The 14,767-nt window shown below is 37.9% G+C and overlaps 1 protein-coding gene across 1 annotated transcript in view; it reads right to left on the bottom strand.

Moving 5' to 3' along the window:
* The window catches only part of OTOGL (otogelin like), a 3,472,886-nt gene that overhangs the window by 1,707,902 nt on the left and 1,750,217 nt on the right, over positions 1-14,767 (bottom strand). Inside the window, exon 30 of the mRNA XM_044088067.1 lies at positions 3,384-3,540. Coding sequence (XP_043944002.1) covers positions 3,384-3,540 — 157 coding nt within the window. The remainder of the gene's footprint in view (positions 1-3,383; positions 3,541-14,767) is intronic.

The raw sequence follows: 14,767 nt of genomic DNA, 5'->3' as shown, positions 1-14,767 counted from the left end.
TGGTCGCAGGAGGTTCCCCAAGATCAACCGGTAGTGTGGGATACAGCAATGGCATTCAACAAGGTTGTAACCAGCATGGAACACAGAATTCTGATGGAGGGGTTCAGAATGGCAACAACAATTCCTCCGGCAACCCAAACTTGACTTGATGAGCCTACAGGTTTCCCGCGTATTTTATTGGATCAGACTAATGGGGGGGGGGGTGGACATAAACGGAACTGCAGCTGGTGGTCCAGGAAATGGGACTCCCTTGCAAGGTGACTTTAATATTGCTTCTGCCACTAGGCAGACTAATAATTTTGAGAACTGGCTTAATAATAGAAACAAATTTAACTTTTCTGAGGATGACAATGTTTTTGTTAATAATTCAGTCATGGAAGTGGATACATACCAAAAAAGTTTGGATAAACTTTTTAATATTCTGAATAAATACAAAGCATTAAGTATTGATACAAACTATCTACAGGAATGTATTAAACAGGAAATTGTGCCTGAAGGGCTGAGGGTTTGGAAGTACTCTAACAATGTCCAGGTGGGCTCAGAGTACCACAAAGAACTTTTAGAATTTTTTAACAAGTGTGGTTTGGACATTGTTAGATTAATAATAAGACAAAATAAATCAAACCTTGACACCCTTCAGGGTGAAATTAATGTAATCAACAAATGTATTGTGAATGATTTATTGTTTAATGTGAACTCTGAAAGAGAAAAAGATTTAAATATGAGGAAAAAAGTTGATGAAAAATGTGATGTGAATATTAAAATAAAAATTAAAAAAATGCAAAGGGACCTTCAAGTGTATAGGAAGAACACTAGTTACCCCAAACCCAAGGCTGCCAACAGTAAACAGGACCCTGATTCCAGAGTATGGGGGAATGGGAGGCACAATAACAATGGACAGGAACACAATTCATCCATTAGGCAGAATGAACATGAACATATTGAACTAAACAACCCTGAGGAATTTCCAGTACTTCGTAGGTCAGAAATGATTATGAATAGAGAAGGGGGTCAACAACAGCAGGATTTTCAGGTCAGAAGGGGAGGGTGGGGGAGGGGGAGACAGTAAACATACCTGGTGTACATATCCAGGTTAACCAGAATGTTTATACACTCGACAATCTCCACATTTTTAATTACAGTAAGACAGATATAACTAGAGAGCATTTTGCATTGTTTGTTAAATGTTTTAAGTTTATTCCTAAGAAAAAAATGTAACATTACAAACTTAATTCTAGATTTAAATATGTTCACTAAATAGTAAAATTTAGAAGTTTTCTTTGAAGGAAAGTGTGGTATGGTGGATAAGGAAACACTTAGAAGGAAAAGTACCTTTAACCCACCCCCTACACCTGCAACTTGCGAATTTTGAAAAGATGGTTGAAAAACGTTTTAGGGAGGTCATTCCAAAAAATAGAGTTCGACACATCCTCACTAGGAATGAAAAAGAGATCTTGGATGGTCTTCCAAACAATAGTAAAGTGAGGGCAATGAAGACAGATAAGAGTGGGGGGGGGGGGGGTAGTTCTAAATTATACAATTTTGTATGAAGGTAAGATGTTGGAATTGTTGGGGGATACAAACACTTATACGAGGGTATCAAGAAATGAGATCAATATTGCCTACAGAAGAACTGATTTAATTCTTCAGGACATGCTCTTTGAAGTGTTGATTGATCTGGAGACCTTAAAGTATTTAAGGAATGACAGACCCAGAATCCCCACAATATCTGGCATCCCTAAGGTCCATAAGAACATTGTACCTTTTAGACCCATAGTGGCAGCACATGGCTCCAAAATGACCCCCTTGGCCAAATTTCTTGACAATAAGTTAAAACAACTCTGGGGGACTGAAAACGAGATTTTGAAAGACTCCTGGGATTTTCTTAGAAATATACAGCTATGTGATGTGCCGGGTACATTAATCTTTGTAACTATTGATATCAAAGATTTATTCTCGGTTATTCCCCATAAAGAAGGGCTTGAACTTTTTGAGGAAGCACTGGTTTTAAAAAATAAGGGAAACCAGAATGATTTCATTTATGCTTGGTGTTGATGGAGTTGCTGAGTTTAATGAAGTTTTTACTTGCTAGGTTAGTGACAACCACAGGAAGTATAAAAGGCAAGGGGGACGTTAATATTTTAATCGGATCTAAGTGTGACAAAAATGTTTCTGTGCTTGACTGTGCATTAATTAAAGAAGTTTTTCCCGTTTATTCAAGTATTTCCATTTGTCCAAGGACTCTGCTTTCCAGTGGTGTATGTTTGGTGGTTACTTTTTATTTTTACTTTTTCTGTTCACTAACCACAATATTTTATGAGCTGCAATTAACTAAGAAAAAGGAAATGGCAGCTCCAGTAAATGATTTTAGTCTTGGCACACAGATTTTATTCGTTATATTGCACTTTTCCACTATACATATCCATTTGGAACAGTGAATGTTCAAAAGAAATTACTGATTGACAAACCCATTTTCTAATGAGCTTTACCTGTACTGATGGATTTAATGATCTCTGTCTCAACTTGCCCTCTGAGTGATTTTGAGCAAGTCACATTATCAAAAAATGTCTGATTAAAACTTCAGATATTAGCTTACCTGGCAAACTTATGAATGAAATAAAAAAGCCTTTCTCCTTCCAGACTAACTTACTTCAAACATATAGCTTTCTACATGATCATGACTCCATCAAATCCACTGATTTTTCCAATGCTCACATGAATCAGTGTTTCTGATGGAATTTGTTATGTCAGAAGATATGCCTTTATATTTACTTACAATATTCATAGGTTCATAGGTTGCTACTAGTCAAATGACCACTAGGGCCCTTACAAGCCTAGCCATGCACCACAAACCATTTGGGTCCCAAGAATCATATAGGGGAGGGGACATGTTAGTAGGTAGGTTGCTAAGGATCTGTAGCAGGGGTATTAGGATATTTTTCTGATTGACTGCCTCTGTTCATAACGGACATGAGGGCCAGACAGGAGGTAAATTTATGATTTCCCATCCAAATGTCAAGGTTTTATTTGAATAGGGTCAGGGCTGAAGTCTGTTTTACATGGATGGGGAGCCTATTCTGTAGTGCAGAGATCCTTTGGGACACATATCCATCTCTGCAGCACGTTCTGTTTATGTCACAAGCAAAGTTCAGATCCCTGGATCTAGAGTTTCTGGTGCTATTTGTTTTGCATATGTGCAACAGATCCCTTAGGGCTGGGTCTAAGGAAGCCAGGCAAAGATCCCCTGTCAGCAGCCTGTAGGAGACTGTGTGTTCAAATAGAAAGTGAAGACTTATGACATAAACTTTGAGACCTCCAATGAGTTATGCCATTATATTTATTTGCAATAATTCTTAATATTCAAATAGAAAATCAAGACTTACGGCATACACTTTGAGACCTCCATTGAATTTTCACTCCCTGTTGACAGCATTTGTGTGCATAGACAGCAATACTTGTGCATAAGCACTCACAGTCTCCTCCGAGATTACAATTACAGGTATCAGAATGACAGTTCTTAACAAACCATGTCACATCGATCTGCAAAAAAAAGAGGGAAAATGAAGACAAATGATAAAAGGCACGATTCTGTGAAACAAGAAATTCTTTCCATACTCATATATCTAAAACAAAATACTTTTTGACTTGATATTTTCCAAACTGATGTTAGGAACATAATTATGTTGAAGTGCAGATAATCATAATGTTAGCAGGTGAAACTGAAACTGTTTCTACCTGTACATGCAGCTGATAAAACATATCCTGGAGAACTGCTTGATGCAGGACAGTGCTGGAGATCACAGCTCCTATGTGAAGACACAGTGATAAGAACAATGAACTGATAGCATGCATCTCTGAGGAAAAGGAAGGGAGGACAGAATTATTCAGATACTTCAGTGGCTGTAACATAACTTCAGTAGACATGGAGTAAGAGACAGATGTCAGAGAACAGAAGTCACAATCTGAAAAGAGAGAATGGGTAGCTCACAAACTATGTTTTTCTCAAAGATAGTGACAAATCTGTACAGCAGATTTCTTGACGAGGATAGCCAATCAGAAATGGTGAAGTAATTCAATGTTATACAGACAGACATAAAGCAATTGTGTATTCCTCCTGCCTGCACTTGGCAATGCTATTCTCTGGACACTCAGGTAATACCAGTAGATTACAAATTATTGCAACTAATGTCAGAAGATTTAAAAACATCTCACCATAGAGATCACAATGATGCTAGATTTGCTGTGAATATATGACTGCATGTGACCCTAAAGTCTGACTACTTCTTACTCTTTGTTCACAAATTGCACCTTGAAGTGGCACTATCTCAGTGTTTGTAAGGAAGGCTACTTTATCACTCTCTAACTACCCTCCTGTGTCACAGAAAATTGATGATGCCATCCATGAGAACTCTCACTTTTCCTTCCAAATGAAACTTCAATGTCTATTCCACTTCCTGACCTTGAGAATATACTTCTTCACTGCGTAAGAAGCATTACAAAAGACACTCCATGGGAGTCAGAAATGCCTACCTCCAGTGGTAAGCCCTAACACAGCAGTTTTCCTCTGGTAGTAACCCTTTTCCTATTCATAGATAGCGCTATTGCAATGATTCTACGTGATCCATAGAATTATTGCAATGAGCTGTCCTCTCAGCATTCTGCAATGCTGATGAAGTATTCTGGGGAGTAGAATATGATAAGGTGTCTTGCCATTAGAAATGTCTGCAGTAAGTGATTTATGCAGCCAAGTGATTCATAGAACTGGTCAGCTACATAAATTAACACTGATAAAGTTAATTAACATGGCCAAACTTCACCTTCACCCGGTACTTTCAACAGGAGGGACAGCATTGGGGTTAGTGTCAAGGTGTTTTACAGAACGGTAGTGGTGGGGTGTATGTTCAGGTGTGTGTTTGTGTGTGTGTGTGTGTGTGTGTGTGTGTGTGTGTGTGTGTGTGTGTGTGTGTGTGTGTGTGTGTGTGTGTGTGTGTGTGTGTGTACGTGTGTGAAAGTGTACTACAAATTAATTAAAAGTAAGATTTAAAAATAAAAAATCTGATGTGTTGTTCTGGCTTTGAAAGTCAGTAAAGCACTGGGGGGGGTATTTGATGTCTAATGTATTGCCTATGTAAGGGAAGCAATTTAATTCAAAATACTTTGCACAATTCAGCAGACAGCAGGCAGAAAAAGGAGTTGAAATGATGCCATTTCATGCCCTGCTGCTGTTGTTTACTGGTCAGTGCTGTATGCTTTTAGTGCAGACCCGATCCTAGCACCCCTCTAAGCATTGTTAAAGTCAGGTCTCTCACTACAGCAGCACTGAAAAAGGATATAATTTAAACATTTTCTGAGTGTAATTTATTTCCAGGGCTAACATTGTTATAATGTCCTTTGGATATAACATTTTAACTTTCAGTTGTATTTAAGATATAAAACATACATACATTAACAATGTTAATTCCTAACAAACATAATACGTCTTTTATAAAGAGTGGCATTTTCACTTTATTATTAACAAGACATAATATCAGTGGTCAGAGCAAGTCCACAATTTTCAGTTCTTCAACATTTTCAGAAATGTGGTTCTTGCTACTCTGTACTTCCACTGAACTGCATTATCTAAAAAAACAGAGCAACAGCTTGAAACTTTTGAATTTTGTGATACACTTTCAGTTTGGAGTCAGCACTGAATTATATATTGCTTCACAGAACTGTTGTTCCACTGGGAGCATGTCTGACTGATATGGAAAATAAGCAGAAAGTGTTTTAGAAAACTAACACTAGAAAGGCAGATTTTCCATATCAGTCAGGCATGCTCCCAGTGGAACAACAGTTCTGTGAAGCAATATATAATTCAGTGCTGACTCCAAACTGAAAGTGTTTCACAAAATTCAAAAGTTTCAAGCTGTTGCTCTGTTTTTTTAGATAATGCAGTTATAATCTGGAGCATTTCTCCCCGGGCCTCCGCTGAAAACAGGATCTGTGGAACCTAGTCGGACACTCCCAGTCAACAAATGTTAAATAGAATAAAATAAAATAAAATAAAAATGCAGAATCTGGAAGGGGGAATACAGCAAATATATGGGAGAATGTATTCACAACTCAGATAATATCAGTCAGCTGTAAATTCAAACCTTTTTAATGTCAGGGTAGATTCAGGAAGGCAGAAGTAATTTGAGCAAGTGTCCAGAGGGATCTGGAGTATAATTGTGAAAAGTCATAGAAAACAAAGCTTGAGCAGTTAGCTGTGTGGAAAGAGTCTGTTTTGGTAAACTGGAACTGCCAACTGAGGTCCTGGTAATCATGACATTGAACTGCCTTACCCAAGAGTTGCTGGTAAAAGATGTTTTTTCATCTAGTTCAACTACATAAGTTAAGCACTACTAACAAATACTTTTGCTTCTTAAGTACTGATTACCTGAAGAGTACACCTAAGACAGTTAGCCCTGAAACATTCCACCTGACCTGAACGTTTTCACTAAAGCAACCAGTGAACTCAACATGTTTTTATTGAAAACTGGCCTGTTTTATTTTAACTGTTGCTATAAATTCAGTTCTGTCTGTGGCAAAGTCAGCCAGCTTTACTTTTAACTAAATAAAACCAGTGTTATACTAAACCCTCATTGTGGATGCAGTGGGTAACTTGAAACTTCATACATAAACTTGTCACTGCCAAATGGGGGGCTTTAATTCACAGTGGTGAATAATAAGATTTTTTTCTTTCCTTCCTTCCTGTTATCCTTGTTTTGATCCCTGCTGCTCTGAGTTCCCTGCAGCAACCAGAGGCATGTTGGTACTCCAGAAAAATGTAAGGGCTATCTGATGACCACAACAAAGCAGCTGCTGCAGATAATGGCAGTCGTAGCCAAATCAATTGCACAACCACAAGCTATGACTTCACTCATGCCAATCTCAAAGCATGCCCAGTAACATATGAGAGAAGAGCCAACCAGTAGGGTTGGGAGCAATCCAGCTGTGCTATGATTTTGGCACCTCATCTCAAGGTGAGCCTCTCTGTGCTTTCCTGGGCATGCCTAATTTGGGCTGTAGTGACTTTAATAAACTAAAGAAAAGCTTGTTAGCAAGGGCAGGATTCCTTTTTCAGACACAGGCTCTAAAGTTTCAAAAATGGAAAAAAGTACAACTATTTCACTTTGAGAATATTTCATTGTAAAGTTCTTGTTACACCCAGGGGTCTTTAGAATCCATGATGGGGGAAATGTCACAACTCTATCATCCTACACCCATCTTGCATTCCAGAACATTTTCTGAAAAATCAACTTAAAAAGCGTAAGATAAACAAATGTAAATATTTTGTGAACAAGAAACCTATTAAACAGGACTAATTGCAATGTTATCAGTAAGAAGTATTTTTACTGTGATAATAGTGCATTCATAGTCTTTTCCATACATACTGTAATATGTTAAAATGCACACAAACCCCAAATTAAATTTTACTAAATTCCCCCCCAAATTGTCATATGTTGAAAACTATACAGCAAAAACATATACTGTTAGAACATTTTTATTGACCAGACTTTCACATGACAACAATAAACTCTTCTATAATTGCATGTCTATTGAGATATTTAGAGAAATATGAAAACATGTGTTTAACTGTATAGTTGGCAATACAAATAATACTAGATATCCCCAAGATGTGCAACTTACAGTGCAGCTGTCAAATACAGACTTCAACATCTAAGGTTTCACCTAATGTCATGCAGCAGTTTGCAAGTAACTTAGGTTTTGAACTATTAAGTGCATATGGAACTATTGCTTACTTTCATGGTTACAAAAAACAACTAGCAATGTATCAGGTGAAGTATGATGCAAGTCAACATGCCCAGTGAATTGTCCTATCTCCCACACTGGTGTTTTACACCATACACCTCAATAAAACGTACACCTCTCAGTTATGAAAATATGAACACAAGTATGAAAACATGAATAATAAGTGGCAAAGATAATTACTCCACTGCAGGACATACTAAACTAACAATCTTATTGTCATGTTGTTAATATCTCCATGACCTTTCTACTATTGCATATTATTAGCTGGTAAGTAAATTAGTTAAGTAAGTCAAACCCAAAAAGTTCTGGATGCTCATGGGTGTGAACTGGAGTCATACAAAAAAGGCATTATATTTGAGTGAGTTAACAGTAAGGATGCAATTACTGAAAAACTTGGCATCACAACCATCTGAATGAAAGTATATCGCAAGCTCTTTTTAGACACAGAGGGTCTTAACAGTAAGGATACAGTGATGGAAATACTTATTCTACACAGGATTATGACAGTTTTACCAGCAATCATTAAGAGATGGATGTGTCAAGAGGGCCGAATATTATGCTAAGAAAATGTGTTTAAGGAATGACTTCCTAATTGATAAAACTGAGAAAAGTAAAGTGGATCATGGCTTCTATGCTTTGAATGTAGACCATCGGGATATACTGCTAAATGCTGTATGAGCAGTTATTCTGTTGAGGGTAAAGTGACTATGGAATGCAACTAAGTTATGAGCAGCCTGGTTAAGACCGCAATCTGTTTGTTAAACTATATGGACCAGCACCATACCTTTCAACTGTACAGATTTTCACAGAATGTCCAGATTTTTGCCTCATATTTTTTGTCTGTTTCCCATAAAATTGTGGTTTTCTGATGAATTACTGGCAAATCATTGAGGGCTGAAGTCAGAAAATAGTGACAGACATCTGAGTTTCGTACTTTATACCCTTCAGAAAATGCATGCTATTGTAAAACCTGTTATTCTATCAACTTTCTCAGTTTGTAAGAGCAATATTTAAAAAAGTGTCCCTATTTATGGGCCTTTGTCCCCCCATTATTTACAGCTTTGACCAGATTACTTGCTCTAAGACATTGAGAGATATGACTAGAACTACAGGGACTACTACACTCAGGCAGTTTCATTACCTTGGTGAAAGCACAGTATAGGGATAAGAAGAAAGCCTGTTAACCAATGTCCATCAGTGTTGTTTGTATTAGTGGGGCAAAGGGGATTACATGATTACAAGGATGAAAGTAAAATAACAATTTGGGAAGGTCCTGCATCCTGTAGCCATGGCTCCTTACTTCACCCATAATTTAATTATTGGGAAGGATGTCTCATTTTCACAGATATTTGGAATAAGTGGGAAGGAGATAATTCTAAAGAACTCAGTACAGCTACTGCTTCAGAAACAAAGCCAAGGTAGCTTGCCAATTTGCAGGATACAGACATGCCCATCAAATGAGAAACATGTAAAGTTCTTGTTAGACCCATAAGGTCTTAACAGTAGTTACTGAGACATGGTTCAAATATAAGGAAAGCATTCCCTTAGAGTATGGGATTTGTGTCTGCTATGCTTTTAGACCAACTGGAAATTGTGATGGCGTCTTGATTCCTCTCAGTGATCATATCCCTTCTTGACTGATACCCAGAGAGTCCCACAGTGAGCTCTTAGAATCCTGGCTTACCTTAGATAAGTCAAACTTACAACTTATAGCTCATTATTGATTGATCAATCCCCCTTCCATGTCCCCATATGATCATGCAAAAATTCCTAGCTTCCCTGGAAGATATCCTTATAAACAACAGCTCATTAATTCTTGGTAACGTCAACTCCCCCCCCCCCCCCCCGTAAAATTGAGTACCTGTAATTACAACTTAGGGCATGCCTGGCAATGTTTGCATTGCATAAACAAAAACTCCATGGATCAAAGTATCCTCAAACGCACCAGGGGGAAGAAACATTCTCAGTCTGGTTCTCACAAATTCAGCTTATACCTGTTCCATTATTCTGGTCTGCCCCTTACTGCTAAAATCAGACTATCAGCTGCTGACCTTTAGTCAAACAACCTACATCTCCCTGGTAACCACTGCTGCTCTCTTTACAGACTTTAAAAAGGCCAACCTTTTACAACTATATGACGAACTCTCTAAATTTACCCATGATATTTCCACAGTTGACCCCAAATATGCAGCCAGCTACACTACGGATTTTTATGCAGATTTAGATAAATGTAATGATCTAACTGCCCTATTACAAAAACAAACAATCACAATAGTCAGTGGATATAAGCAAACTGCATAACAAAAAAGAGAAATGTCTTAAATTACCAATTAAGACTAGATCTCCACAGCATGGGAAAAGTATTAAAAAAACTCACTAAGAAACTTTTGGTCACTGTAAGGCCAACAAAGCTTCCCATGAACTGAGACTGGTATCTAAGTCAAAGAATAACTACAAGTCCTTCTTCATCTATGTTAGAAAGCTAAGAAATAATGCACAGCACTGTTTTGAACCTTTCCATGATGGAGCCTCCCACTCAAAATCACATGACATAGCAAACATCCTGGCAAACAGATATGCTGCCATGTTGTTCCCTGAACTCCCTTCTCAATTCCAATAATCCCTGAGTCAGTCTCACATGCTACAATTACTAAGGAACACGTCCTTAAAGTAATTTCAGAGATAAAAAAACACTTATTCCATGGGTCCCGATAATGTACTAGGTTGTCTAATTAATAGTTTCAAACAAGAACTCATAGAACCTATTCTTAAACTATTTAACCTAAGCCTAGCTTTATATAATAGGTTCATAGGTATATACCAGGTTAATACCCATCAGGGCCTTTTTAAGCCTAGCTATGCAAACCAACCCAACTGTGTCCCTGTATATCATGGGCATTTATTAGGAGGGGGTATGTTATTTAAGAAGTTTCTAGAGTTTATGTGGGAGTTATTTTAGTTTGCACATTACTGTCTGCCTCTGTCAATCAGAGATATGGGGGCCAGACCTGGGGTGAATCTTTAATTTTTCATCCATCTGTGAAGGCTATGCTTAAATAGCATTAGGGATAGACTCTGCTTGACATAGACAGGGGGACTGTTCCAGAGCATGGGGATCCTCTGAGACACATATCTTTCTCATCAACATGTCTTATGTATGTCACAAGCAAAATTTAAATCCTTGGATCTAGTGGTTCTGATGCTATCTGGATCACAGGATACCTTGTAAGCCAGGCACATATTGCCTAGTAAGGAACCTTTGTGGGCAATCCAGCTGTTGCATGTGTCCAGTCAGGTATATGCCAAAGGAGGCATTACACTCACTGATGGGTCTGATGATTCTGGAAGTCATGACCTTACTTATAAATTGGGTAACAAAGAATGATTTTCTTACTACCTTGACCACATGTTGATCAAAGTCAGATTACAGTCAACATATGTACCAGATCCCTGACTACTGGGTCAACTCTTAGGGGTATCTTTTCGATAGAGTAATTAGCCTGAGTGGCACTTTTCACAAAAGGCACAATAATGCATTTCTTGACACTGAGTTTTAATCCATATCTTTGGCACCAATCATCTGTCTGTGTTAGACCCTCTTGTAAAAAGTCTATGTGCTTGTTTCATAGAAGGAAATCTATGATAACTCCCAATTATAGTCATCTGTGAAACTGATCAGCCAAAGGCCCTTGACATTAGGCGTTATCTCTGACAGATACATGTCAAATAGGAATAGTCTTGAGGTACCCCGTTGAAGACTTGCCTCTTAGGGGAGGTGGTCTCACCAATCCTGACTTTGTGGATCCTGTCTGTGAGCCAGCTGGTAATCCAGTGAGTTGCACAGGGTATATCGTTCGTTGAGTTTGTCAATTTTACTCGAGGTGCGTATTGTACTGGAACACCTTAGCCAGGTCCAAATAGGCAGTATGCACCGTTTTACCTTTACCCATTGCCTTGGTGACCTTCTCCAAGAAGTCCTCCAAGTTTAGTAGGCGTGAGCTTTCCCTGACAAAGCAAAACTGAGTTGGCTCCAGTGTTTGATGGTTGCCTTTGTCTTTGTTGATCTTTTTCATGATAATTCATTCCATGACTTTGCATGCTAGATTAGTCAGACTAATAGGTCTGCAGTTTCTGGTATCGGTTAATCGTGCTCACTTGTGAAGTGGGATAACTGTTGCAGTCATCTATTCTTGTGGTACAAAGCCAGTTTTATTTATTTTTATATTTACATTGGAGTGCAAGTTTGTTCCACAGAAGGGGTAGGTGTTTTGTGATGAATCTATCTCACCATCATGACTTGTTGATTTGCTGATATAGGTTCAGTTCCCTAGTTCTAGTGTGAGTGGGACTGTGTGATTTGTGCAGATATAAGAGGTCCTAGAATTCTGTATCGCTGGGTTAGAAAGGCAAGGCACAAATCATCCCTAAGCAGTCAACAGGACACTGAATACAGAGCAGGGCTTCCAGCATCTCCTACTATCTCTGGTCTTTTAATTCTATGTTCTTTTTATTTAGAAACCTCTGAGGTGTTTCCAGTTGTTTGTTATGTCTAGTAAGATACTCCCCAAAGTGGTCATTGTATATTAACAGAATTATCTACCTATGTTCCACAGTCTCTAACAATACTTTCTTTTTGAAATGGGGTGTTATCTATACTGTAAGATAGATGGAGGGACTGTTAACCAAACATGACAACATTGCACTTTTCTAGGATTTATTTTTAACCCATTTTGAGCACCAGGTGCTGACATGTTTAAGTTCCAGATAGATCTTCTGCATATCTGTGGGAGGCTTTGGGAGGGTGGCACCTAGTTGGCTGTCATCCATAAACTTGGTTAGCCATAGATCCCCATTTGTAATATGGAGATTTGCAAAGTAAATGCTGAATAGTAGAGGTGCCAGCATGCGGTCTGAGGAGCACCATTGACCTCCTTCATGTTTTCTGAGGATGTACTTGTTACTCTCACTAAGCAGGTTCTATCTCTTGGCCAATTTGCTATCCACCTGACTACAAAGGAATCAATTTTGATCTCATTTAGCTTGCTAATTACATTAGCAAGTGTTGTGGTATCAAATGCTTTAAATAGGTTGAGGTATGTTGCATGGGCAGCATAACCTCTGTCCCTGGCTTGCGTTATCCTCTCAAAGAATTCCTTAGACAGGATTTACCCTTAACAAAGCCAGACTGCTGGTTTAAAGTCTTATGTGATTTTTGATATAGTAAATTTGGCCACTTAAGACATATTTCATGGCTTTGCAGATGAGACTGTATCATGCTAATATGTTAATGTACTTCAGGCTTTTTAAAGCCATTTTACTTTATTAGCTATAGCTTTCTTGCCCATGAGCAGCCCGTCCTGGCATCATTGTATGGTTTTCTTACCAAAGCAACTTTTTTATCCTTTCTCTGCTCCACTGTCCTGTTAAGTTACTGACATTATTTCAGTAAAAAACACTTTTACTGCTGTTTAAACATTCCTTTACCTCCAGTGTTAGTAATTATTTTTCTTGAGATAATTTCTCCAACTGTAAGGGGTTCTAACCTGGTATGCCATGGCTCACTATGCTCCCCTACCCTACACCCATTTCCAACTAAATTCCTCCTTATCTAAATTTATACTAAACATATCCCCCTTTTGTCATTCCTATCCCCTCCTCTTCCTACTACCCTCTCTAATCTGTGCTACTACCTCAGCATCCAATAGCATTCACACAAACCCTTTACAATCTTATGTCATCTTCCCTCCACATATTCTTTTCTACGTCCTCATTTAATTTACTCTTCTCTGTTGTTCTAACTTTACAATCTATACTTTTATTCTCCTTTCCTCCTTATACAGTATTCACTTCTTTCTCCTCAGCAAGCCCTTCTTCAATATTATCCTTCATTCATAATATTGACAGAAAATATAATGCCAACAAACCTCTTATTGTACATCCACTTATTCATTCTCCTAATGCTTCCTTTAATTCACAATTTCACCCCACCAAACAACGGTTTAGTCTACCTTTCTCTAACTGATGATACTCTGTTAAAATCTTCACTTTTTTCCATCTTCATTATAATGGCCCACCCTGCCTAGAATCTCCAGCAAGCAATTTCTGCTCTCATCTATATCCCCCCCCCATCATCCTCTGTTATCCTTAAACATATTGTCCTTTCCTTTCAACTATACTCTCCCCTTAATGACTCCATTGTCCTCTCTATCTGCCATGTTATCCTTTTGTGTATTTACAGCTGTACTATTTGTTTTATGCCACCTTATTACCTATTCTGGTACTCTCAAACTTTATTCACACTCACACACTAACAGACACTCTACTTATACTCTGGCTAAGCCAACCTTCATATCTGTTTCCTTAAATTTATATAATGAGTAACCTATTCACCTTTTCAAATACAAAGCATCAAAGCATTCAGGTCACTTTGACATAACCTGGAATAAATTCATAGCCTTTATAAAAAAACTAACTAATTCAAATCCTCTCTTCACTAAAATTATTCTTTGTGGTGATATCCATCCCCAACCCCCAGCCCCTCAACCTCATCCATTCCACCATCGTCTGCCCCTAATACCTATACAACACCCACAAAACTCTTTCTTATTCCATTAACAGTTGTAGTATTTCAAACTAAACAAAGTTTCAGAATTAAAAGCATGTTTTTCTTCAATACTGACCAGAAATCACTGTCATTACCGAACCATGGCTAAAACCCATATAAAAGATTCAGAAATTTTATCTCCTTGCTGCAATATAAATTGATGTGACAAACTATACAAAAAAGGGAGGCATTGCAATTGCATATATTTACTGTTTAAGTTTCTTACCCCTTCAAAATAACATACCAACCTTCTAAAATGCAGAACTCTCTTTTCTCAATGTTAATAAACATAAGAAGCTTTGTATAGTCACCCCATGCATATCACCAGGTAATATTAGCTTATTAGAAGAAATTATTTTCTAGATAGCT

This window comes from Protopterus annectens, chromosome 11.part0 (assembly GCF_019279795.1).
Source record: "Protopterus annectens isolate FY-2018-M chromosome 11.part0, PAN1.0, whole genome shotgun sequence".
Lineage (NCBI taxonomy): Eukaryota > Metazoa > Chordata > Ceratodontiformes > Protopteridae > Protopterus > Protopterus annectens.
This window is presented reverse-complemented; position numbering and strand designations above follow the sequence as displayed.